Raw genomic sequence first — 26,968 nt, 5'->3', positions numbered from 1 at the left:
AAATTTTTGCAGACTTTAGAAAATTTTGGGAGCATTCAGAAGTTTGGATACACGAGACATTTTTGTACAAGCGAGAGAAAGCAGTGGGTTTATTGTGACTAAACTTTAAAAGATAGTGTGAAAAGCAGAGAAGGGATGGAAACTGGGACTGAACTCTGAAAATTTGTAAGTGCAAAACCAGTCGGGATACTGTGAGCGTTTTTGAATTATTTTTTTTGGAAAGTGGACCACTGATAATGTTTTTTCAATTATTTCAACTACTATTATAATTTGTCTTAAATTCCTTCTTTCCATTGATGTGCAAATAATTTTCTTAGATATGTTATCCATATAACTAGAATTGACATTACTAGTCCCAATGTGAGTAAACTTATTTCAAGGTAATCTAGTTTGCAACCGCATACAAGAGTGGAAAAGGGGAAAGACCAGAATAAAGGTAAAGCTTGCTTCACCAATACAAAACTTTTGGTATAGTTTAATTGATCGATCTTCTGGGCAACCGAGTCCCTGTTGGCCTAGAGAATAATTCAGAAGACGACAGTGGTGTTCTTGGGTAGGTTTTGTTTCTTTGTTAATTCTTGCTAAGGAATGTTTTCTGATTATTTGGAGAGCCTGCGATAACTTTCGTCGGAGAACCTGCTGAGAGCGCACCGAAATTTGACTGCTATTTGCTATTTGGGTTACCAATAGTTTGATTATGTTTGATTATCAACTGGTGAAAAGTTTTAAGTCACCAGGCTACGAAGTTTGGAAAGATTGGCGTGAAAATTATTCAAGCACTGGCATGAAAACGGGATGGACGTAAGAATACATTATAAAGTGATTGCTTACGAAATTGTGTGGGTGGACATTGAAAGCAGTGATTTACCAAGAAGTTATTGGCGGTCGACTCCAGTGCAGCAAGCACGGACACTGACAGAGACGCTGTATCAATTTGACATACGATTGTCTGACAATCCAATGTTTGATGAGTGAAGCTAAATATTGTTTGTTAGAAGGGAAGTAGGAAGGAGGGCGGAATTCATTAAAACCAGCAACACAATGGATTAGGAAACGCGACAGCACCTGTTCTCAAAGGCAGGTGGTTGATACAAGTAGCAGCGCTGACACTTCTTTAATGGATGATTTTTGGCAACCCGGCAAAAATTCTGAAGGTTTTGACATGGGGTCCAGCTGTCTTTGATCTATCAAGAGAAGGAACTTTTAGTAAAGATCTGTTTGCAGAAGTGGAAATACTGAGAGTGTTAGCAGAAAACAAATTCTAGATTTTGGCAAAAAAGTGCAAACTGGACCTGAGATCGAGTTTACGAAGAAACTTTGCGATAAAAAAGTCGAAAAACTAAAGAGCAGCGCTAAGAGAATACAAAAACAGTGGCGACTGAAGAAAGAATTATCGAGTGGAGTGTTGAGTCCTGTGTACTAGAAGAGCATCATGCTATTTGAAGGATTTTATACTGTCACCAGAGTGTGAGGAGCTAAACGCTGAACAGTCGGATGACGATTATTTCTTCCAAAATTTTTCTGACACAGTTTTTTTGGGTATATAGGAACTTGATGTCGACGATGCAAGAAGCAAGACAATTTTGCAGCAAGTTTGAACTCAGTAGCATGCAACAATGTAAATGCGATAGCGACCAACTTTGGCGGTGGTGTCAAAAACTAGAAGAAACGAGATGTTGGGACGCCGGCGTTTGTTGGAGTTGAAAACAGGAGGTTTAGACCAGAAATTCTGCAATTCAACACACGTGATTGATGAGACACAAATGTGTACAACTAAGTGCACTGTGGACACTTTGGAGAACTGGACAAGTTCAGGAGGAATTGACCGGCAACTGGTATCATAAAAACAGAAAGGTCAAAACAAAACGGCAGCTGTTCCCCCAAGTAATTTTGTGGAATGTGTGCCATCGCAATTGAATGAAAGTCAGCCTAATGGTAGTGTTTCGGTCGAACCAACTGCTGCGCATTAAAGGGAAAGTGCTGGAATTGACAGAACAGAGAAATCAGATCAGAAGTACAGTGTTGCACAGTTGACTTCATGATGATCAACAGCCTAGGAGGTTGTACTCTAGCGGCTCTTCAAGGGAAGTTGAGCAGAAAGTGGAGAAGAATGCATCGCGTTTTCCGGAGTTTGCAAAGCTGTTGCTGGTGAACCAACCGTTGAGCTGGAATGAGAGATGAAGCCGTTTGAAGGCACCAATACAGCAGTCATGGCAGGATTACAGGAGAAATGTCCGCTACAGTGGAAGACTTGTTGAACATCCATTCAAGCATCAGAGGAAGAAGGTTTTCATGTACAAGCGCACGAATGTATGGTGAGAGGGACGTTGACGGCTAAGTTTTTCAAACCCTTTTAAACCATTTTTGGCCTACATTGTTTTAGTTTGTTTTTTTAGGACAATTTGATCAAGTTTTATAGCCTATGGAAAAAAATTTTTCAAAAAGAGATGGTTCAGGGAAAAGCTGCACGCTTTGGTAGATCTATTTATAGATTTGATTTTTATTTTAGTGATTTTGAAGTTCCCGGGGAAGTTTTATGTCAGAGGCAATAGACTATGGTCGAAAACAATGTTGATGAATTAGGTAGAATATGTTAATACAAGAAATTTCGAAAGTGTTTTCAAATCTGATTTAATCAACCGCTTTTCAAAATTTATTGCAGTTCGTTTTTTAATCGAGAGCTATGACGTTGTTCACTTTTTGGGGTGTTAGACCAATTTTCTTGGACTGTTAACTACTAGAAATTATAGCAGAACGCCTCGCAATTGTTCGGGAGAATAATATTTCAGAAGGGAGGAGTGTAGAACGCAGGAAGTTGTCATAAACAGATACTGCGACTAAGTTATATAATTTATGTCATTATAGACAATTTATTTGTGTGTTCGAAATATTGGTTCTTTCTTGAAGGGTTATTGTTTCGAAGGCGCCAGAGAAGGGAGTTGAGTGATATATCTTAAACAAACAAATTAATGAAAAAAGCTTATTGAGCTGTTGATATATCTCATTTACATAGCAAAGTGTATTTGTGCATCAAGCCAAACTCGAAATGAGTGATTTAAATTTTGACGTAAACAAGAGAGCGGACGTTTGAAGTGAACAAGATACCTTGAAAAAAATCGGAATTTCAATTTGAAGTAATTGAAAATTCCATTTGAATTCGCGAAATAATGGGCACCCTCAAACATGGTACGCCTCAACTCTTCAAGTTATAATTGACATTGCACTTTGAAAAATTGTGGTCATGTTCCCCTAATGATTGTCCATATATAAAAGGGATGCATGGCCAGTTTCGCTTTTTTGGATCTGAGTTATTAGCTTCCGAAGTGATGTTAGTCGAAAGTTTTTGATATTTTAGGTGAAATTTGATGGTTTATGGATGAAATAGCGGTATAAACCACTCGTACTAGCATGCACTGGTGCAGTAATGTTTTGTGTAACCAAGGCAATGGCTTAAAAAGTTGTCGGTGAAAATTAGTTGCATTTTGAAATCAAATAAGGTAATTTATCAGTTTTTCGAAATACTGTGGAGCAGAACTTGTCCAAATGGTGGGAAGGAGTTATTGGTTGCTAACCAATCAATGATGGGAGCAACGCCCAAGGGTTCTCTATTGTGGGTGTAAGTTTCAGGCCAATCATACCACTCACCTACCACCTATTAACACCGAAATTAAGGTGATTTGAAGGTTTTTTGGTAGTTTACTGTTAAAAATGACCCTTTGAGTCAGAAAAAATGGGATTAACCAATGGTAATGTCATGCAAGTAAAAATTAAGGTGTTGTTTGATCTTGGGAAGGGTTTACGATGTAAAATGGCAACTTTTTGAGAATATTGGTAATTATCAAAAGAAGGTGGTTAGCACCTAAACTGAAAGTGTTTTTTTCGAAAAGTTGAACCTGAAATTTTCGGGTTGACCTGAAATTTGGGAATAGACTAATTTGGATAAGTCGAGAAGTCCAATTTTAAAGTAAGATTTGTCCCCACACAGACCAGAAGGGAACTAGCGCACGCCCGTGATGCGGAATGTAAAATTAAAATTGCTCGTGTAGCACTGGTAGTAGCCGTTTATTTTTAGGCCTGTGCAACTTTTCAAGTGCTCTTGATTGTTGATATTTTTAACCCCAGATTCCGACCGCAAGCCGGTGCTACGTGGCAACCCGAAAGCCGCAGGACACTTACTGACAAACTATACCCACCTCAATCACTTTTTTCTTAATGCGGAATTTTCCGATTTTTTGCACATACGACTCCTTAGAGTTTTTCAAATTGCAAGCGACTCGCAACTGCTGGTTGGTTGGTCACGAAACTTGGCAGGCAAGTTGGTGGCACTCTATATTTACAAAAAAAGTACACGAAGACATTTTGACAAGTACTTCGCGAGTTATTAATCTTGGAACTTTGGGGTCATCCGGGAGGTCGACGAAAATTGAGCGCGATCATTGCTCTCGTTCTAATGAGAGTTACGTTGTAAAATTTTTTTGGGTTGGTGCAACTAGGCGAGGACTTTCAATGATAATTATTTTTATCAATTTGACCCCTCATTTTGGACGGATGAGCTTTGGATGACCCCTAGATGTCAAATTTTTAGATTTTTATGAAAATTGATCTCATCGGCATGTATTATTACAGGGAATTGCATGAAATGGTTTCAAAAATGGAAATTATAATAGGCCCTTGGTTTAGGGTTGTGTTTAGTTATTTATTCAACGCATGATTTTTGACTGGGATTGATTGTAGCTAGTTGATTTGATAGCGAAAATATAAAAATAACAACTTTTTAGAGCAACGTTCAATGTTTACTAAGCAAACACTGATTGACATGTCAATTGCGTATATGAGAAGAAGCGAAGATGGTTCGTTGACCTACGAGTTCAAAGTTTGTTTACTTAAGATAAGGAGAAAGTTGAACAATGGTTGGTAGCAGTTGAATAACAGAGCATAATTTGATATCAATTTTTTTGCATAGCAAACAAATACCACTTACACAATGCGACAGATTTCAATGTTTACTTAAAACTTGCAAGTTGCAAGGTTTACTTAAAAGATGAACGTTTGTTTGCTTAAGACAAGAGCGTTTTAGATGAGTATAAGATGAAGTGACACGGAGAGTTTTTGCAGACTTGGGAATATTTTGGGAGAATTCAGAAGTTTGGACACAGGAAAGATTTTTCCACAAGCGAGAGAAAGCAGTTGGTTTAGTGGGCCAAAAATTCAAAAGATAGTGTGAAAAGCAGAGAAGAGTTTGAAAGTGGGACTAAGCAATGGAAGTTTGTAATTGCAAGACCAATTGGGATTCTGTGAGCGTTTTTGATTTAGTTCCTTCGGAAAGTGAACCGCGGTTATTGTTCTTTTAATTATTTTAATTAGTGTTATAATTTGGCTTAAATTTGTCCTTTCTATTGATGTGCCAGTAATTTCCTTACATATGTCCTCCTTATAACAAGACTTGATACTACGAATCCCATTGTGAATTATCTTTTTTCAAGGCAATCTAATTTGCAACAGCATACAATATTGGAAAGGTGGAAATATCGGAGTAACAAAGTAACGCTTGGTTCATCAATTCAAAATCTTTGGTTTATTTTATTTGATCAATCATCTGGGCGACAGAGTCCCCTCACTGTTGGCCTAGTTACAAATTCTGAAGACGACAAAGAGCAAATTAATTCTCTACAACTCTACAACTCGATTTTACTCGATCGATATGAATATATCGATCGACCCTAATTGACCAAAAATTGAACCCAATTTAGGATAAATTTCTTGCCCCACTAAGTTGAGTTGGAACAAAAAAAAACTTCTATTAGTTTGTTCACACAGTGTCGCGGAAAAAATTCTGTTTACTGGGATAAAGTAAGTATTTTACCACAACATTTTTTGCTGACAATAATAAAATTGTTTTCTGTTTTGAGAGGTTTCTATAGATTATGATGTAAAAGTTGCATATAAAGGTCCTGTACGTTTTTTTAATATTCAAACCCATATATCAAATTGATTGGAAGCTCAGGCACTGATTGCACGAAAAACTGTCCGATAAAATACGAAATAAGCCAATTTTTGCAAAGAAACAGGCGTAGTTTTCTTAATTTCAGGCTTCCCTCAAATTCCAGAAGAGCCAGAATTCGATGAAATGAGTACGTCATCTGCCGAATGCCAAACAGACATGCAAGAATATCCCATTTTCCAGTTCCAACAACCCCAACCCATAATCACAATCGACGCCATGTGCCAAACTAAACTAGTCACCATCAAACCCAACGAAGAAGAACCCGAGAGTCAATCAGTAGCCTGTCAAGTCAACCTGCCGCCTACAAATTCAAGCTCCTCCTCAGATCCAGGAAGCCAGGGTTCGAACCCTGCCAGGGATCTTTCTGTTCGAACACCTTTAAGTGACTCAGTCTCTCGCCTACCGCAATTTCAAATACCATCAGTTAAAATTCAATCAGATATGAGCACACAAAGCGACCCCAGAATAAACGAAACTAGAAAACAAGTTCAAGCAACAGTTGAAATGTTACACAACTGCAGTCAAACTGAAAACGAAGATTTTCCGAAGCTCTGTCGAAAATTGTGCACCAAAGAATCAAATTCACAAACCGAAGAGAGCCAAATCGAAAACACAAGTTGCCAAACTGGTTCAGATCTAATTCGAACATTCAACATGGGAACCCAGACACCCCCCAAAACTATCGATTCTCAATTCTGTCAAACAAACTTCACAAACATCCAGTTGGATAAGTGGTGCCAGTTTCCCTTACTTCAAGGGGAAATTTCCGAAGTTGACCAGAGCTGGGAATCTCCAAAACACCTAATTTACGAACCTCCATTCGCCAGAACTCCTCTGGTCACAATCGAAGTCAATATGATGAGCAAGCTTAGCCAAACAGTTCAATTTTCGTACCCTACAATAACGTTCCAAGCTCCTGATTTTGACCCAGAAAACAGCAACCCTTCATCCCCAAAAATTCCAAAGTCAAAAAGTATGCCAAGAATCAAAACGAGTACCCCCACCAGACAAAGTAGCCCTGTGAAGTTTGTGGACTCTAGTGCAGCGTATCAGTCGCCGCAACAAGTGTTCACAGGGCGAAAGTCGGCGTCAAAGCACCGGTTATCCGCGGGAACCCCCGGAAGCTCCTCACGGGAAAGCCGTTCTTCAAAGTATTACAGGGAGGAATCTGACAACAATTCGGGGAGTGGAAGCAGTCATCAGTTCACATTTGGGTGTTACGAAGGTCCCAAACTGTTGAACAAGCCGAGTAAGAAACAACTCGGAATCAGAAAGGGAAAGTCGTGGGAGAATTATGTGAACACGGTAAGGAATCATTATTTAAAAGCCGAAGCTGTATGCCGAGTAGAAATAGTATATGCGATTACTGCTTTTTGACGTGTCGTGTTTTTAATGGATTGAAACGAAGCCGAAGTTTGTGTCACATACATCTGTAAATTAATTTAAAATCAGCTCAAGAATTAAGTAAACTCACTTAACTTATTAACGATATTGATTCTGATAGCAACGCAATGATAATTGACAACTAGTGAATTGTAATCATGAGATCATCTCGTGCTGAAAAATTTTTATCAAAGTTTATTTCTGCAGTTACTCAAAAAATTCAGTCTCTTTCCCGGGTCGAGGTTTTAGGGTATTTTTCGCAAAAAATGCGGTGAATGCAGTGAATTTTTGTAAGAAATGCGGTGATTGCGGTGAATGCGGTGAAAATAAATTTTTCACCGCATTTCACTGCCTTTCTTACAAAAATTCACCACAAAATTTACCGCATTTTTACAAAATTTCACCGCATCAACTTTTGTGGCAAAATAATGTAAGAAATGCGGTGAAAGCGGTGAATTCGGTGAAAAAAAAATAATTCACCACATTTCACCGCATTTCTTACAAAAATTCACCGCATAGGATTTCCAAAGTTTACTCAATCTGATTTAAATTCACAAGAAATTTCAAAGATGTACGTGAAAGTTGGCGGAGTGGACTAAGCAGTGGAAGGCATGCAGGAGGTCAGATGTTCGAACCCGTGTGGGGACTATTCTTTTTTGTAAAAATACTGATTACGCGGTGAAAATAAATAATTCACCGCGATTCAACGCATTCACCGCAAAAAGATGTAAGAAATACGCGGTGAAAATTATTTTTTTTCACCGCATTTCACCGCATTTCTTACGAAAATTCACCGCCAAACCTCGACCCGGGTTACAATTCTCACATTACAATGTAATTTATTTTTTAGCTCCCTCCTAAGGTGACCTTTCCTTCACGTGTCGTGACAAGTGAACATGTTGCATCTAACAGCTCAATGTCTGAGAATGAGTCAGACATTGAGGCCCTGTCACAAGCATTTGCAAAACTTCTAGAACCTTCTGTCCTCACGTGTCCTGTTCCTATGATCGGGTGCAGATGTGATGCGTGTATATATGTGTTTCAACATGCTCCACTTGGACCAGACGATAAAAATCATGACATTCAAAAGTAAGTCATGTGCTTACGCGAAATTGTCACCTTGCTGGTTGATTGTGCTGGCAAAAATTTACAAGTGATGCTTTCATGACGTTCTGGTTATAAAAGAAACAAACTGTCAGGCGGCGGCGTTGGTTATCGCGCAGTTGGTTTCGGAAATCGAAATCCAATCGAAAAGTTGAAATGAAACAGAAAACCAACCGCAAAACGTCAAATGCTAAAAAGGGCAATATGAGTTTGATGACTCTATTATAACAGAAAAAACTGAATAATCAAACTAAATGTTTCGCGTCTCTGTCCTCCATCCGGCCTCTTTGTGACATTTTTTACATTTCGAGCTTAGGAAGTTGCAAGTTACTAAATAGTAAGCAAACCTGGGAAGGACAAATGAGTTCAAACCTAAACTCATATTTTTCAATTTTCTAGTATCTCCTTTCTGTTTCAGACTTGGTTTGGCCCTGGAAGACATTGTCAGCTTAGTTGATGGGAGAAATGGTATCATCAGATATGTGGGACATGTGGGGTGTTCAGCCGATCCATTCTCAGTCTATGCCGGCATCGAACTTACTGACTCGCGTTAGTTCTTTACTAGAAATATTTTATCATTTATCTTTTACTTCTTTATTTTCAAAGCAATTATGAGGGAAATGAAATAATAAAAATAATAATAATAATAATAATAATAATAATAATAATAATAATAATAATAATAATAATAATAATAATAATAATAATAATAATAATAATAATAATAATAATAATAAATAATAATAATAATAATAATAATAATAATAATAATAATAATAATAATAATAATAATAATAATAATAATAATAATAATACTAATAATAAATTGTTCTCGAGTAGGATGTACACTTGTTTGCAACACATATGGTATAAATTATGTACCAAAATAGCAAATCTACTCGACAGGTCATCAATAGGTCCAAAAGTTCCTAGTCTAGCGATGACCAGTACCATTACTATACAGAAAGCAAGGTGTGAATGCGTGGCGTATCATGTTAAGAGAGGGAAACCTCAAAACCTTACCCGGATCGAGGTTTTTGGGTAAATTTTTGTAAGAAATGCGGTGAATGTGGTGAATTTTTGTAAGAAATGCGCTGATTGCGGTGAATGCGGTGAAAATAAATATTTCACCGCATTTCACCGCATTTCTTACAAAATTTCACCGCAAAATTCACCGCATTTCTTACAAAAATTCACTGCATCGACTTTTGTGGCAAAATAATGTAAGAAATGCGGTGAAAGCGGTGAATGCGGTGAAAAAAAATAATTCACCACATGTCACCGCATTTCTTACAAAAATTCACCGCGAAATTCACCGCATTTCTTACAAAAATTCACCGCATATGATTTCCAAAGTTTACTCAATCTGAATAAATTCACATGGAATTTCTAAGACATAAGTGACAGTTGGCGCAGTGGACTAAGCAGTAGAAGGCATGCAGGAGGGCAGAGGTTCGAACCGGTGTGGGGACGGCTCTTTTTGAAGAATACTGAGAACGCGGTGAAAATAAATAATTCACCGCGATTCACCGCATTCACCGCAAAAAGATGTAAGAAATACGCGGTGAAAATTATTTTTTTTACCGCATTTCACCGCATTTCTTACGAAAATTCACCGCCAAACCTCGACCCGGGTATTCTGAATTTTATGAGATCTATGGAGTTTTTGTTAATAAAACAAAGCAAACAGTTCTAAGTTGTCTACGAAAAAATGAAACTAATGCTCAAGAAAAACAATCGGTTGCTAATTAATTATTGTAGCAATACACAATGAAGTTTCTATTCATGAGGTTATAAAATGAAACGAATACTAAGGAGTTGCTAGAGAAGCTCATTTGAATAAAATTTGTGACCTTGTATAAAAAAATGATAACCAGCTTTACAGCAAAAAAAATTGAAATAAAAAAAATTCTAACGTTTGAATCATTGAACAATTATCCGGCCTAATGAGGAAATTTAGAAATGAATTCGTTCAGACGAAAATTAATTTGCGAGTCAATTTAATAGGATAGGTTAAAAACCTGCTGCTACCGCAGAAATTTCTGCAAGGGTTGTTATGTGGCTTTGCTTTTGCTATGATGAGGAAAAAATTTCTCTACCAATGTAACATTAATTTATCTGCTGTTTATTTTAGAAACGGGGAAAATTAATGATAACCCTAGTGTTCTCAGAATTTATATCGTGGAAAGTCTGATAAATTTCTGACATAACCATCTTGCTAATAGCCTGTAAGGGGATATATTTTCTTATCAGATCTGATATGACGTTTGCCAGTTCTGACACCAAACAAATTCCTCCTATAAGATCTTACACGATCAAATTCTTTTAACAGATTTTAGACGATAATAATTCTTTATCAGATCGTACACGATAAAAAAATCTGCCTGACAAAAAAAAGTTTATCGTGTGAGCTCTTATAAGAATCTTATAAGATCTTGTAAGATAAACCTAGGACTTGTCTTTTTGATAAGATTTTTATCGAAACAAACCATGGTCGTTTTCAAGCAGTAGCAAAAAAGCTGCAGCATGCAACTTAGGTGTCAGAGCAACAAAGAGAAAATTATCTTACATTGTTTTTTGAGACTAAAAAGATTTTGTGAAAAAAGTTATTCGAGTATCAGGGACTTTTTCTGAAGCGGTGATTATCAAACTAGGCTGATAATTTTTTTCAAAGACCAATTTATCTTGGACTGATAAGGATAGTGCCTAGTTGAGAATAAAACTGCCGTCAAAATAAAATCAACAAACACTTTTTTCTTTCTTGTTTGGTTAGTTGACCGATTAATTTTAACTTCAGGAGGCACATCACTACGTTATACGGTAAAACTGAAATCATTATAACATGTCTTATGAGGTTTTACAAGAATTCTTCCCTACGTGAACTTTTATCGTGAAAGATCTGATAAGGTACTTATCACAACTTGTACAAAAAAATTTGTCAGATATTACATGAAAAAAATTCTAGAATCAATGGGCAATCTATATTAGTACATCATATAAAATTTAGTACAGAGAAATTTTTCGAGAAAAATGAACCTAAATAGAGGTCTTTGAAAAAAAAAATCCAATCGCAAGTAGTCTCAGATCTAAATTAAAAAATATAATGAACTCAAAAACTAAATAAACAAACATTATATTCGTTCACTTGTGGGGATTTTGTAAGACATCCAACTCTTGTTACAAAGGCACTTTCTTCTGTCTTTATCTAGCTGTCATAAAAACCTTGATTTGGTTGCTTAGTTTTAAACATCTCATTAAACCGTTGGTTTTTGATGAGAACTTTCAAAATGCTTCGCTTTGGAGCTTGCATCTTGAACAGTATCACCCAATGAATATTTTATATGGAAGATATCCGATTTGATAGTAGAAAAAATGTTTTCAAATTAAATATATGTATGTGTTAGAACACAAATTGCAGCATCCCGAGCAACTTATTATCCATACACTATTTTGTTAGCACAAGAGTGCTGAATCCCGAGGACGACAATAATTTACGCTCTAATTTAGAGCATCAAACAACATAAATACATCAATTCCTATTCCAGTATTTGAGGCATCTTTGATATCTGGTCTGGTTTATCTGATCGTTGGGTGTTCTGCAAAAAACGTCTATCCAGATGTCTATCCATCCGTTACAGCTGTTAAGATGGGGCCACTAATTATTTCCCGAAATTAACAAAACTTTGACTGCAATCAGAAATTCCTGCACAGAGTCTTTTCAGTTCAGGTCATCTTGTTTTGTTTATTCTACAATGAATTTTTATATCAAAACCAAGGTGAATCATCCGAAATATTTTACAAATATAATGAATGTTTTTTGTAATGTTTTAGTTCAAATTTTAAAAGTTTCCCCGCTATGAAGCGCTCAAAACTATCGCAACTCATATCTTGATGCAATAGCCCTAATGTTTTTTTAAATTATCTTAACAATATCAATTGACAATATTGATATATCTATTTTTCTTATCCTGTCTCCTTGCAGATCTTTCCACTCTCTACATTACGAGCGTCTACTGGTACTAAAAAAACGAATAGTTACAAAACACGTTTTTTTTGTTAGGTTTCAGTTAATTAAAAAAATCATAGAACTCAAAAAAATTTTAGAACTGGAAGTCTATTGGCGCCACGTGATGCATTTCTTTTTTATAGGGGTGTTTCTTTTTACCATTTTGAGGGAAAATTAATCATTTCACAAAATTGAAATTGTTTGACAGTTTACTTTGCCATTAAGATTGATTAGACAATTTCTGCGCTGTGTTGTTCGAAGTACAGTTTGGTTTTATTAGTTCCAAAAATAGCCTCTTTTTCAGTTGCATAAATAAGCGATTTACTCTTACGTCATTTATCTGCGGTTCAGTTTTTTCTAAGTTTTTTATTTTCCTAAATTGAAAAATGTCTGATAAGCTGATAGACTAGAAAAGTTTTTTCTAGTCGGATTCTCTCTCTTCTGAATGTCTTTTGTTGTGGTAGATGTCAATAGAACTGAAACCTTCTAGAATTTGAATTCTGCTTCATTCTTGGAATTACATAGGGGACATATTTATTGCAAGAATTTTTTAATTGTTAAAGGAGGAAAACAAAACATTTACGGGATAACTATCAATATGAAAATGGGAGGAGCGACAAAAATATCGAAGGAAAAATTTTTTCACTTCGAAAAATTGAAGAGAAGCATCAAAGATTGACATTCATTTACCAACAAACGGCTAAAAAATTAATATGTGAGTTTTGTTCGTTCGTGTTCCTTTCACGAAAATCAAAACTGACCTTTCTTGTAAATGAACTGATTGTCACTAATACTTACACTAATTTTGGTTGTTTCACGTTAAAATTGAACTTTAAAAACTGTTGATTCGAATGCAATTAAATTATTTTTGAAGCACGTTTAATCTAATAAGTTATTTTACTTCTATCGTAACTCCACCTTACTTGGTTGCACTTTGTGTGTTTGAATCGTGAACGCATGCGTGCTTTTTTTTTCTTCTTTTGCCGCTGAATTATTTAGACTATTGTGCGAAGCATGCGTTTATATGTAGTTAAGCTGCAAATATATACTTTGATATAACATATCACGGTACCACAAATCAGGCGCCTTTGGAAATTCATTTTCTTTTCATCAAATTTTATCAAAATTCTATTGCTTATGCAATCATTCGCTTGACCGCTGAACGTTCTAGTAATTCTGTCACTTTAGTCAAACTGAATTGAAAAATTTCAATTATTGTTGCTTTTGTTCTATCTCAAAAAATGACAGCTCATACATCGTTGAACCCTGAATCAATTCCGAACCCTTTTGGCGCAGATCTGTTCAGCACGCGACCTATTCTCAGTATCGCAGTTTTGGGCGTAGCAAAAACGGGCAAATCAGATTTTATCAGCGCGGTTACGAAAGAATCAGATTTTATCAGCGCGGTTACGAAAGATTTCACACCAAGCAAGCAGTCAGAGAAAGATATCACGACTAAACGACGAATCGACGCCCGCGAAGATCGTGATAACGAATTTGTCAAATTGTGCGTCTACGAAACTAACTCAATAGAAAGATTTCACGCAATTACTAAAGGTTACCACCGCAAATGGGATATTGTATTTATTTTGTACAACTCGAACTTCGGGTACTCGCTAAAGCGGGCGGCGAAATGGGTTAATGACATTCGAAGTCACGGGTCGCAATACCCGAAATTAGTTTTAGTAGAGAACACTTTTGAGATTGATCACGAAACAAGACTGTCAGAAATTGAACTTCAAGAATTCAACTCCAATTTGGAAAGCCACAAAGTGCAACGCGTGAACGAATTTGCACTGAACAACATTGTTGAAGTGAGCGCAATTTTAGATTCAATGATAACTACTAAATTGAAAGACTTCAAGGAGGAGAAGAAAGTGAAAGTGGTGAAGCAGGAAGCCGAAAAAGAACAGTGACATTTTTTAGAAAAACTTTTAAAAAACTCATTACAAAATTACATTGAGCTATAATAGAGGTAGGCTAATAAATTTTTTTTTGTGGCTGTGGTTATTGACGCATCATTTTAAGCAGAGTCTTTTTTATAAACCCTTTGTCTTACCTGCTGAGTAAATCGAAGCCGGGGCGTTGTAACTTGAGAGAAGCAGAAGCTCCCAGGCCAGTTCACTTTCTTTATGCGCTTAACAGCGTATGTCCATTGTAGAACATTGGAATTATCCTTCACAGAAGTGCTTCCAGAGGCTTTATTCTAGGATTACAATTGACATCAGTTGTCATCGCAGAACCATTATAGAATAATGCAATATTAATACTGATTATGCTAACGATTATTATTATTATTATTATTATTATTATTATTATTATTATTATTATTATTATTATTATTATTATTATTATTATTATTATATTATTATTATTATTATTATTATTATTATTATTATTATTATTATTATTATTATTATTATTATTATTATTATTATTATTATTATTATTATTATTATTATTATTATTATTATTATTATTATTATTATTATTATTATTATTATTATTATTATTATTATTATTATTATTATTATTATTATTATTATTATTATTATTATTATTATTATTATTATTATTATTATTATTATTATTATTATTATTATTATTATTATTATTATTATTATTATTATTATTATTATTATTATTATTATTATTATTATTATTATTATTATTATTATTATTATTATTATTATTATTATTATTATTATTATTATTATTATTATTATTATTATTATTATTATTATTATTATTATTATTATTATTATTATTATTATTATTATTATTATTATTATTATTATTATTATTATTATTATTATTATTATTATTATTATTATTATTATTATTATTATTATTATTATTATTATTATTATTATTATTATTATTATTATTATTATTATTATTAGTTTCAACACCTTTTACAAACTCAAAAGTGCACAGCGAATTAAAACAGATAGGTTTTAAGAGCTTTACGGAAGCAAAGTTCAGTGGGGATTGACTTCAAAGAGGCTGGTAGTTTATTCCATTCCGTTGGTCCTATGTATCTGAAAATACGTCTACCATAAGCACTGCGGGTCTTCGGAACTTCCAAGTTGTACACATAGTTCATTCTCGTAACGCGAGTATTTCGTTTCAATAGCTCCTGCAGATATAATGGACTGTCCGATGGCTTGTGGATAGCTCTGTGAACAAAAAGCAACAGCTTGAAAAGACATCTTTGCTTGATTGGAAGCCAGTGCAATTGTCGAATATATGCTGACGTTGGTGTTCCGGCGTGTAAACAGAAAATACAGCGGGCCGCAACATTCATTACACGCTGGAGTTTTGAAATGAGCTTAGTCGGAAGAGATACATAAAGGATATTGCAATAATCAAGGCGTGAGATCACCTGCATTCTAATCAGCTCAATTAAAATGGTCCTTTCAAGGTGGTGTTTGACAGAGAAAATCTTGCGAAGGTTAAAAAAGCAGGAAGACACAACACGATTGATCTGCTTCTCCATCAAGAGATTCTGATCGAATTGAACACCCAGGAGTTTAACAGACGAAGATAATCCAGTTTCACAAGGTATAGAAAGCGGTGGTACAGTCACGGTTCCTTTGTCAGGTTTTGTAAGCCATAAAAACTCACTCTTGTCTTTATTTAACTTCAGACGGAAACTTGAAAAGAAAGTAGTAATTTGGTTCATGGTATCGTCAAAATTTTGTTGACTAGTGAACAGAAAATATAGAACTGTGCCATCGGCATATATGTGGAAACCGATAATTAAGAAGATAATTATAAAAGCTATGGCAAAAATAATACCCAGGACAAGGTGTGCGACATGTATTGGCCAGAGAGAATTGCATAGACCCAAATGTCTGTGTAGACCAGATCAAGCTAACCAAACTGGGGGAATTGGACAAATAGAATAGACGAAAATGTGAATAATGGCCAGAGTGAAAGGACCAAGACATTGTTATTGGGTAGACCCAACAGGAAAACATTTGACATTGGTCAGACAGAAGATGCAAAAAAAGAACTTTGGGAAAAATTGAGTTGGTTCGCACCCTCTTCCGCAACACTAGTCGGTCCAGTCGATAGCTTTCTTGGGACGGAGACCTCATTCTGTGTAAAATCAATAAAAAAACAGTAAAAAATAATAACACTAGTAATAATGATAATAATAATAATAATAATAATAATAATAATAATAATAATAATAATAATAATAATAATAATAATAATAATAATAATAATAATAGTAATAATAATAATAATAATAATAATAATAATAATAATAATAATAATAATAATAATAATAATAATAATAATAATAATGATAATAATAATAATAATAATAATAATAAAAATAATAATAATGATAATAATAATAATAATAATAATAATAATAATAATAATAATAAAAATAATAATAATAATAATAATAATAATAATAATAATAATAATAATAATAATTGTTTTATGCGAGTTGCTTATTGGATAAAAGAGCAAGAGTTAAATCTTGAAATTCAACGACTAATCTCTGAACGCGTTAAGGCAGAACTGCAACGGTGTGCTTTCGCACTTGTTGGTCAAGACACAGTACCAGTTGCACTGTGCGGTTAACAGTTTAACATAAATGTCAATCACATTTATCAATCTATGTACAATGCGTTGTCACCAATTGGTGAGGTGTTAACATGTAGAGAAGTAAGTACGATAACAAATGAGTTTGTTCTCCGGATGGAGATTATACCATAAGAAAAATATGTATATAGTTTAAGAGTGTTTATATTAATACTTGGTATACTTGGTTGCATTTTGTGGATTCCTCCACCACACTCCCCCTTCGTCGAATCTTTGGCTGACTAGTCAAAGAGTTTGTCGAGGGCGGCGATATCCTCTGTGTTGAGTGATGATATGGAGCTTGTTGTTAAACGTTCGCCATTGTCCTCCTCCATGTGTATTAAATCAATCGGTTCGTCGGCCTTTTCTCTTTCTTCCGGTATGTCTGGTTGTGCTTCGATGTTGTGATGTTTTGTGTGTTTGATTGTTTCCTTGTTTGGTGTTTGTGCCGGATAATTGTCTTGGGATGTTGTGTCAGAGTTGGTATTGGTTGTCCAAGTAGTATGTACCAGTTGATTATTGTTTTCGTTCTCGCAATCGGTGTTGGTTGGTGCGTTGGGTTTTACCAATTGGTAATTGTTTGTGCTGGTCGTCACGGTATCCTGAGTTGTTGTCCTTGTTTTAGCTTGTGAGTCTACTGGGGTCGACTGATGTGCTGGTGTAATGGATATGATGTCTTGTCTTGGGCTTGTGTGGTCAGCTGGGGTAATTGAGATGATTTGTGCGTCGTTGTTCTGTTGTTTATTTGGTGAGTGGGTGATGCGGTGGATGATTTTATCAATCTTTTTGTTTAATTGTTCCTGGGACTTTTTCCTCGCTGGTGTTGACATAAAGGCTGTTGGGTCATCTGAGGTGAAGATCTTTATCGGGCTCCCTTGTGAAGAGTCGGAGATTAAATTAATAACTTCGATAGATTTGTTTTGTTATAGTTTTGATGTATCCATTTGGATTCTTGGGGAATTGGAGATTTGGCGCTGGCGCTCTTTTGCTTTGTTTAGTTTTGATTGGGCTATAGCCGCTTCTTTTGATTTTCTGTCAAAATCGCTTTTGGGTTTTGTTGATCTTTTTGTTGGCTGCTGTTTACGTTTTCGTTGTGGTGGGTTTCTGTTGTTTGGTCCGGGGATGTCGAGTTGGTGGGATGGTCCAGGTTGCGAGTGGAAGTTGGTTTCGTTTGTGTTGGTTGGTTCTTCTGTTCTGTCCAGTTGGTCTTTCTGCTTGTACTGTTTGGCTTGTTTCTTTTCTGTTAACAAAAATTGTTTTATTTTTTCCAGATTTCTATTATATTCTCGTACGGTTTTACATGCTACGAAGTGCATTAGTCTCGGTTTTATTTCGTTCACGATTGCTAAGTCATTTTTTCTGACTACCGTGTTCTTTCTGGTGTTTGTGTCTAGTGTTATTGTTGTTGGTGAGTAGTTAGTACTTGTACCATCTGGTATTATGTTCCAAAGTGGCTTTAGTGTGCCGCGTGGTTCAGGTGATTTGCGTGCTAGTGTTTTTCGTGCTATTTGTTTTCTTGTGTAAAGTATGGATGTTGTTTTATCACCGAATGTTATCATTAGTTTGTCAGGTGTTATCTTAATTGGTGAAGTATTCTTACGTTTGATGGTTTTGTCTTAACGTTGTGCAGCGTAGATTGGTCAGAGGAGTCGTCTTCCTCGATTGTTGATTGGAATTGTATATCTAGTTGAGGTTCAGAATCTGACTCGAGATTCCAGATTATGTCGGCTTTCAGCATCGGTTGTTTCAGTCCTCTTCGTTTATCTAAATGAAATTTTGTTATTTCATTGTATGATAGGTTTTTTGGTGATGTCCTGGATGTAATGTTTGATATTGGTGTGTTAAGTTTTCTGCCGAAGTGAGCTGTGAATGGTGCGATTTTTGTTGTTGTGTTAGGTATGAGTTTTATTTCTTGGATTATTCTGTGATTTTATCTGCAAGTGTGATTTTTGACCATTTGGGGTCCTTATTTAAGACTGAGAGACGGCGTTTTATTGCTTGTATTAGACGTTCTATCATTCCGTTAGCTCTGTGGTCTCCAGCTGGGGCTAGTATTAGTTTAATATTGTGATTGTTACAGAAATTTTCAAAATGCCTGGTTTTGAATGCTTGAGCTTGGTCGCATCTTATATTTCTAGGTATTCCGTGAAATTTTATGTATTTTTCTAAGTATTTTATTGCTGTGTCCGTGTCGCAGTTGTGGTATACTTTTGCGTGTGGGTATCTTGAGAATCTATCTACCAAAGCTAATATATACGAATCATTATTTTGTTCGTCTAGTATGGGGCCGGCAAAATCCATTTGGATTTCTTCCTTTGGTTCGTGTAGTGGTGGTCGGTTTGCTAATTTTGATTTTGGGATTATTGGTTTTAAATTCTTACCTATTTTGATGCATGGTTGGCAATCTCCCTATGGATTCTTGGGAACCATATCATGTTTGCTAAGTGCATCATTCCTGATTGGCCTGGGTGATTGCGGTGAATGGAGTTCATGATTAGTTTACGTAGTTGTGTGGGTATATACATTTTCCCGTCATACAGTATGCAGCCAGCTGGTGTCGTGCTCAGATCTCGTTTGCGGGAGTGCCAGTATCTGCTGACGTATGCTATTGGTTGCCATATGTTGTTTTGTCTTTGTTCGAGGCAAGCGCCTAAGCCTTCTTTGCTGGCATCACATTTTATTCGGGTTTGACAGTTAATGTCGAAATGTTTTTGTTCGACGATAGTTTTAATTGCTTGTTTTATTTTGTGAAATGCACTGGTGTGCATTTCTTCCCATTCTAATTTTTTGGGTGTTTTATTTGTTGGTTTTGTTAATAGTGGTCTGAGCGGTGCGCTTAGTGCTGCTAGGTTTTTGTTATGAATTTTACCAAATGGTGTATGACGCCCATAAATGATCTTAAATGTTTTCGCGTTTTTGGGTTCTCCAGTTGGATGATTGCGTCTGTTTTTCGTTTAGTTGGGGTAATACCTTCCGAATTTATTTTGTATCCTAGCCAGGTAATTTCTGTTAGGCCAAATTCGCATTTGTGAAGGCTTATTGCTAGGTTTTCGTGGTCTAGTCTTTTTAGTGCTTTATCTATTTCGTTTTCATGTTTTTCTATTGTTCCTTTTGTTATATTTATTATGTCATCAAGGAATGCCTTTGTTGAGTCTAACCCGTCTAGTGTTGTATCCATCATTTTCTGGAATGTTGCTGGTAGGTCTGTCAGGCCATAGAAGCCATTTAGGAATCTGAAAGTGCCCGTAGCGTTGCCGCCTATTATATTGAAGTTGCAGTGTTTTTGTGTTTCGGGGTGTAAGGGGAGTTGGCTATAAGCGTATTTGAGATCTATTTTGCTAAATTGTAGTGTTCCCTCTGTTGTTTTGAGATCAGAATTTTTCATAGCTATTTTCTCTATTAGGTGGTCTATGCTTTGCATTTGATATTTGTTTTTGTGTATTGCGTCGTTGAGTATTTTTGAGTCTAATGCGATTTTGATGGATTGATCTGATTTGACTGTTATTACTACTGGGCTTATGAAAATTCGTCTGAACATGATGTTAGTTTTTTAATTTGTTTGTCTTCGATTAATTTTTTAAGTTCGTTTTCTACTTTTTCTACTAGGTGTAGTGGAATTCGTCTACACTTGTGTTGTGTTGGGTTGATTTCAATCACATTCATCAATCTATGTACAATGCGTTGTCACCAATTGGTGAGGTGTTAACATGTAGAGAAGTAAGTACGATAACAAATGAGTTTGTTCTCCGGATGGAGATTATACCATAAGAAAAATATGTATATAGTTTAAGAGTGTTTATATTAATACTTGGTATACTTGGTTGCATTTTGTGGATTCCTCCACCGCAATAATAATAATAATAATAATAATAATAATATTAATAATAATAATAATAACAATAGTAATAAAAATAATAATAATAATAATAATAATAATAATAATAAAAATAATAAGAATAATAATAATAATAATAATACTTGTAATAATAATAATAATAACAATAATTGTAAGAATAATAATAATAATAATAATGAAAATAAAACTAATTAAAATAATAATAATAATAATAATAATAATGAAACAGAATAATAATAATAATAATAATAATAATAATAATAATAAAACTCGTAATAATAATAATAAAAATAATAACAATAATTGTAAGAATAACAATAGTAATAATGAAAATAAAACTAATTAAAATAATAATAATAATAATAATAATAATAATAATAATAATAATAATAATAATAATAATAATAATAACAATAATAATAATAATATTAATAATAATAATAATAATAATAATAATAATAATAATAATAATAATAATAATACTAATAAAATTAATAATAATAATAATAATAATAATAATGATAAACAAAACAATAATAATAACAAAAAAATTATTAATAGTAACAACAGAACTATATATGAAAAAAAATAAAAATAATAATAATAATAGTAATAATAATAATAATAATAATAATAATAATAATAATAATAATAATAATAATAATAATAATAGTAATAGTAATAATAATAATAATAATAATAATAATAATAATAATAATAATAATATTAATAATTGTAATAATAATAATAATATTAAAATATTAATAATAATAGTAATAATAATAAGTGTAAGAATAATAATAATAATAATAATAATAATAATAATAATAATGAAAATAATATTAATTAAAATAATAATAATAATAATAATAATAATAATAAAAATAATAATAATAAAACATAATAATAATAATGATAATAATAATATTAATAATAATAATTGTAACTTTAATAATTAAAATAATTAAGAAATCAATAGCAAAAGCAAAAACTTACCATTTCTGGATTTCTAATCATTTCAAACGATTTTTTCTCATTTATTTTTTTTTGCTGGCCTTCGTGTTTCTGGGTGCTTCTTTGTGGTTGTATTGGTTTGGAGTGACTACAGCTATTCTTTGCGTCTGGAATTTTTGCGAGGTACAAATTTTGCACGCGGTGTTGGCCCTCAGGGAGTTTAGTCTCCAGCCAGAAATAACAGCTGACATCAAATCATCTGAGTAAAGATTTTTTTCTGATGCTGTGATTGTGCAATTTAAAACGATACTTTATAAGCAGACAAAATGAACGGTACAGTTTGTATCAACTAGATTAAAAAAAGTTTGTCTTGGTTACATCCTTCCCCTCCTCGGGCAAGGGGTTGAGACATTGAGAAGCAGAGTGAAGAGACATCCGACGACGGTACACCAAAAATAATTGTTCACCGAACTGTTGATTTAGCAACCGATGCGATATTCTGACCGATTGGAATAAAAAAGTATCGGCTAATTCTGTAATTTTATCCTATGGGCCATAATCCTGGCACCGTTACGACCCTTGCTACTAAGATTGGAAAAATTTGGTGCCGGATAAAATTCTATGTAATTGAGCTATATATAGTTTCAGCAAAAGTATAAGCCAATCATAATTGACTGCATCTATTCCTAATACAAATTTCTAACATCGTTCTTATATGAAAGCTTGTAAACTGAATTTAACTTAAGTTTAGGTAGAATTGATAAAAAAATATCGATTGAGAGGGTTTTCTGTATCATGGTGTTTGTATATCCTCAACTTAAGGACGATCCGTCCAGTAGAAAAAAAATTGTCCAAACTACTTTTTGTTACGTTTTTATTTGTTTGTTGTTTGTTGTGACTTAGGCCTACGATTAAAAACTTCGTAATGCAAACTCGTAGTTGTGAAAAAATGTAACTTTTGTTATCGTCAGAATTGATATTGTGATGTATGTCCCTGGCGCTTCACAGTCAGGTATTGAGCATCAAATTGGCTTGTGAATGATAATTATAACTGTAATTACCCACCTTGTGGTATATCAAGCTTACAAAGTTACAAAGTTATCAGAGCTTTGGTGCAGCGTTAGCATTCCTGGCCGGGGTAATGGAGATAGTAGGTTCGAGTCCTCTACGCTCTAATTCAAAAGCAGTTAATAAAGTTAGCTAAGGCCACAATGGGATTGTTACCTCGCCTCTCGGTTATTCAACACGCAGCTGTTTTGATGGTTTTGGTTGCTTTATAACCGCCAATGTCAAAGACAACAACAACAATCAGTTGTTACTTTACTTCTTGTGCGTCTGTTTTATCCTCTCATAGGATAACTGTGAGAAAAGTGTCCTGATGGTCATTCAACCAATCACATTTTTTGCATTGAGCATTGAGACTTTATGCAAACAAGGCGGCTCGGTAATGTGCGATAGCACATAAGGTTCCGACCCCGCTCATCCACAATTTTGGCATAATTGTCTAGCAAATGAGGAAAAGATAGAAAAACACAAAAAATTCAAGTACTTTTCAAAACAAACTGGTGTATGAAAGAAAACATAGCCCCCAAAGCAAATAACTCAGTGCAGTAAAAAATGATGCATTAGATTGATGATATATGCCGATGTTAAGAAAGCGAGTGAAGACGAACGGGAAAATCAAACAACAACAACAATCATTAATTACATCAAAAAATTTATGTCCATTTTAAAAACCAAAACTTAAAATGCAAAAGTATGTAATACTTGTTTGCTTTCGAAAAAAAATTTATTTCCAAACACATGAAAGCCATTAATTACAAAATGAAGAAGTTGAATAAGTTCGTCCATTCTTCCAAGGAAAGTTTTTTAAATCCGAAATTAACCATGTCTTACGTCTATAAAAAGTACGTCAAATATGACAAAAATCAAAAATTATTTACTTTTTTGTGAAAAACCAGTGTCGAAGCCAGTAAATTCATAACGAAATCTTTAAAAACATTAGATTTTGTGACACCAATCCCTTTTGACACCTTCCCTTGACAAAAAAATCATCTGAAACCTTTAATTAACGAGACCAGGTAACAAATAGACAATAAAAGGAACAAAAATGCGAAGTTGAGATAATTTTTTTTTTCATTTTGGAAAACAATTGTTTTCAAAGTCATGAAAGCCATTATCTATCTTCTAATATCAGAACGTCACCTCTTTTACTCTTCCAGGAAGAGCAAATACAGCCGGATAATTGTTCAGGAAATTAAATGCGAGTAAAAAGGACACTTGAAGACAAAATTAAAAAATTCAATTAAATTCTTCGAGAAAGTATTGTCGAAGCGGTAAAGAACCACAATCTTAATCTTTAAAGATTTAAATATAATAAATTGTGCGTTATTTTGAACGAGAAAAATTTGATATATGAAATGACAATTACGTGATAAATTAACAAAATTATAAAACATGAAAAATGGGCAATTACCTAAAAAAAAAAGTTTATGAAATCTAGTAGTGTCAAAGCCAGAACACCATAACTTAAATGGCGTAAAACCGCAATAAAGAATAAATTTGAATTCAGCAGAAAGAAAGAGCACTCTTTGATTGCTGACACTAAGCTACAGGTTGACTAAAATAAGAGAAAAGTGGTGGCAAAGTTCAATAAGCCATTTTTTTATTTAAAAACCAAATATTTTAAAATACAAAACCACCATAAGCTTTCAAGCAATTAACTAGATAAATCAAATTTCAAGCTAATTAGGAAGCCAATAGAAACTATTACTAGTGAGCTTTGATTTGAAATGTTCTGTTATTTAATTAATATTAGAAATATAAATCGAATTTTTTTTATAAAAAACCGACTGATGACAATCCGAATTATTTTTGGTTTGTAACGGTCCAAGATTGGTACAAAACTAGTCCTGCTAGTTTTGATTGTTCATTAGGAAGATTTAATTTTCGGAATATCATTGATATAGATATTTTGTTTGTTAAAAAATCAAAAGTAAATGCTGCGTTTTTGATAATCAACGAATAAAGTTAGCAAAAAACGGCAAAGTTTTATTTAGAGAGCACTCTCAACGGAACTTGAAGTGGAATTAGCCCCCTTTTCAGTCGATAAAGATTGTGTTAGTGGTGTTTGGGTTTGCACCCCCTGCAAATTTAATCAGAGTGGACTAAAGAAACTTATTTCGTGCTGTTTTTGATGAAAAAGTCTGAATTTTATGAAATTTTTAGCCGGAATTTGTGACAAAAAACTCAACGAAAATAGCCGACAATGTATTTTGTCTTTAAACGTAAAATCAACAACATTTTCATGAAAAATTTTATTAAATTTTATCAAAATTGGCGAATTTTTAGTCAAAAATTTCGAAAAATGGTGAATGAAATCAACGGAATTCACTCTATTTTCTCGCAAGTTTAAACCTCGATATCTCCCTGTCGAAAACGAAAATCAAAAAAATCTTTTTAATTCCATATTCTACGCTGGACAAGCTTTCTAGTGATACCAGTCTCAACTCTCTACGATGAATATATCGATCGGTCAAAATTGACTGAACAAAAAAAACCAGTTGAGTATATAGTTCCTCCCCCCTCATTCTTTCCATGCAAATTGCATTAAATTTCTTGCAAAACTAGTTTTGTCTTTCGAAACGTCAACTATTGTGAAAAATCTAACTTAAATTACCTTACTGAAATTTAGTTCTTTATTAATTCGACACTAATGCGCTTAATTACTAGATTGAATGGAATCAATTTGGCTGCTTTAACCTCAAATCAAACTCCAAACCTCAAAGTTAAACTATCAAAATTCTTGCAAAACGTTTTAATCTTGCAAGATGATGCAAGACAATTTTTTTCTTACCAGATGTTGCTTAAAAATCAGATGTTGCTCGAATAAGTTGCAAAGCTTGTTCATTATTTTGCAAGATCTTCCCAAACGAAGCTCGGGAAGGCTTCGATTTTCATTCACTGCTAAAATGTTTCTTTCTTTTTCAGTATCTGGTTATTGTGATGGAAGCATAGGGAGTGTGCGCTACTTTTCCACAAGACCCAACAGAGCCATATTTGTGCCCTACCAAGAGCTAATATTCCAAAAGGACAACAACAGCAACAATCTGCAAATGAATAGCAACAAAGATGTAAGTAATTTAGATCTGTGTTGGGTACTACGTACCTAGATGCGTAAATTTTACTAATATATGTAATTCTGCCCATATATCGTCACCCATAACTATCTATTTCTTCATAGTTAATTATAGGAAACATTCGAATATTTGCGGATCTTTTGCTTGTTCCTTTTTTCACTTCTAGAATCGAGAATCGAATTGGATTGAAAGAATTTCAGACTAGTTTAAACCTGACCACTTTATCACTAACCTGATAGTAAAAAGAGATTCAGATTATTTGTTTCAACACTGCTTTACAATCTACCTTCAGAGCTCTTTCGTAGAGATCACTTTCGTTAAGTGACCTATGTGTCCTTTTTAACACTTGTAGAGTTAGGAAGGAGTGAAATCTTTTAAATATTGTTTCAGAAAGGGAAGAGAACAGTTCTGAAGCGCAGTACCAGCAGTAACAAATGAGCACTTGAATTGAAGTCAACTAGAAATCCAAAAGTGTGCCACAAACTCCGGACAATCTCGCCTTCCCCTCTTCTTTGTGATACTTTATATCTAAAACTTAAATATATTTTTAATATTTTAACTTGGTTGTTCATGTTTTAGTCATGAACAAACAACAAAGAGTCGAAAATATTAGTGACAAATTAAAGGAATTTATTTCTCTAATTAATATCCCGTTTCTGCCAATTTTACTGATATGGTTTCTTGTTTTCTGAAATTAATTTATAATGGCCAAATCTACTAAAGGACCCAGGTCAAAGTCCTCGTTCAATATTTCCCATGATCAGACCTTTCCAGACATTCTGTCTTTGGGTTTCAAGAAATTGTTCCAGCTATTTTTCAAAAAAATGTTTTGCACCTACATGTCACACTTTTGAAACCTTTTTGACTTATTTGATTGATCGTTGGTGACTTCCGCAAGCAACAAATTAAACCAGTTT

General features: G+C 33.9%; 1 protein-coding gene across 1 annotated transcript in view; it reads left to right on the top strand.

The window, feature by feature from the left end:
• The window catches only part of LOC142339427 (uncharacterized), a 63,667-nt gene extending 37,057 nt beyond the window's left edge, over window positions 1-26,610 (top strand). The window contains exons 6-10 of the mRNA XM_075389453.1: window positions 6,090-7,309; window positions 8,238-8,476; window positions 8,910-9,040; window positions 25,903-26,045; window positions 26,442-26,610. Of these exons, the coding sequence (XP_075245568.1) occupies window positions 6,090-7,309; window positions 8,238-8,476; window positions 8,910-9,040; window positions 25,903-26,045; window positions 26,442-26,489 (1,781 nt within the window). The 3' untranslated portion in view covers window positions 26,490-26,610. The remainder of the gene's footprint in view (window positions 1-6,089; window positions 7,310-8,237; window positions 8,477-8,909; window positions 9,041-25,902; window positions 26,046-26,441) is intronic.
• Window positions 26,611-26,968: the final 358 nt, after the last annotated feature.

Source organism: Convolutriloba macropyga, chromosome 5 (assembly GCF_964194025.1).
Source record: "Convolutriloba macropyga chromosome 5, txConMacr16.3, whole genome shotgun sequence".
NCBI lineage: Eukaryota > Metazoa > Xenacoelomorpha > Acoela > Convolutidae > Convolutriloba > Convolutriloba macropyga.
This window is presented reverse-complemented; position numbering and strand designations above follow the sequence as displayed.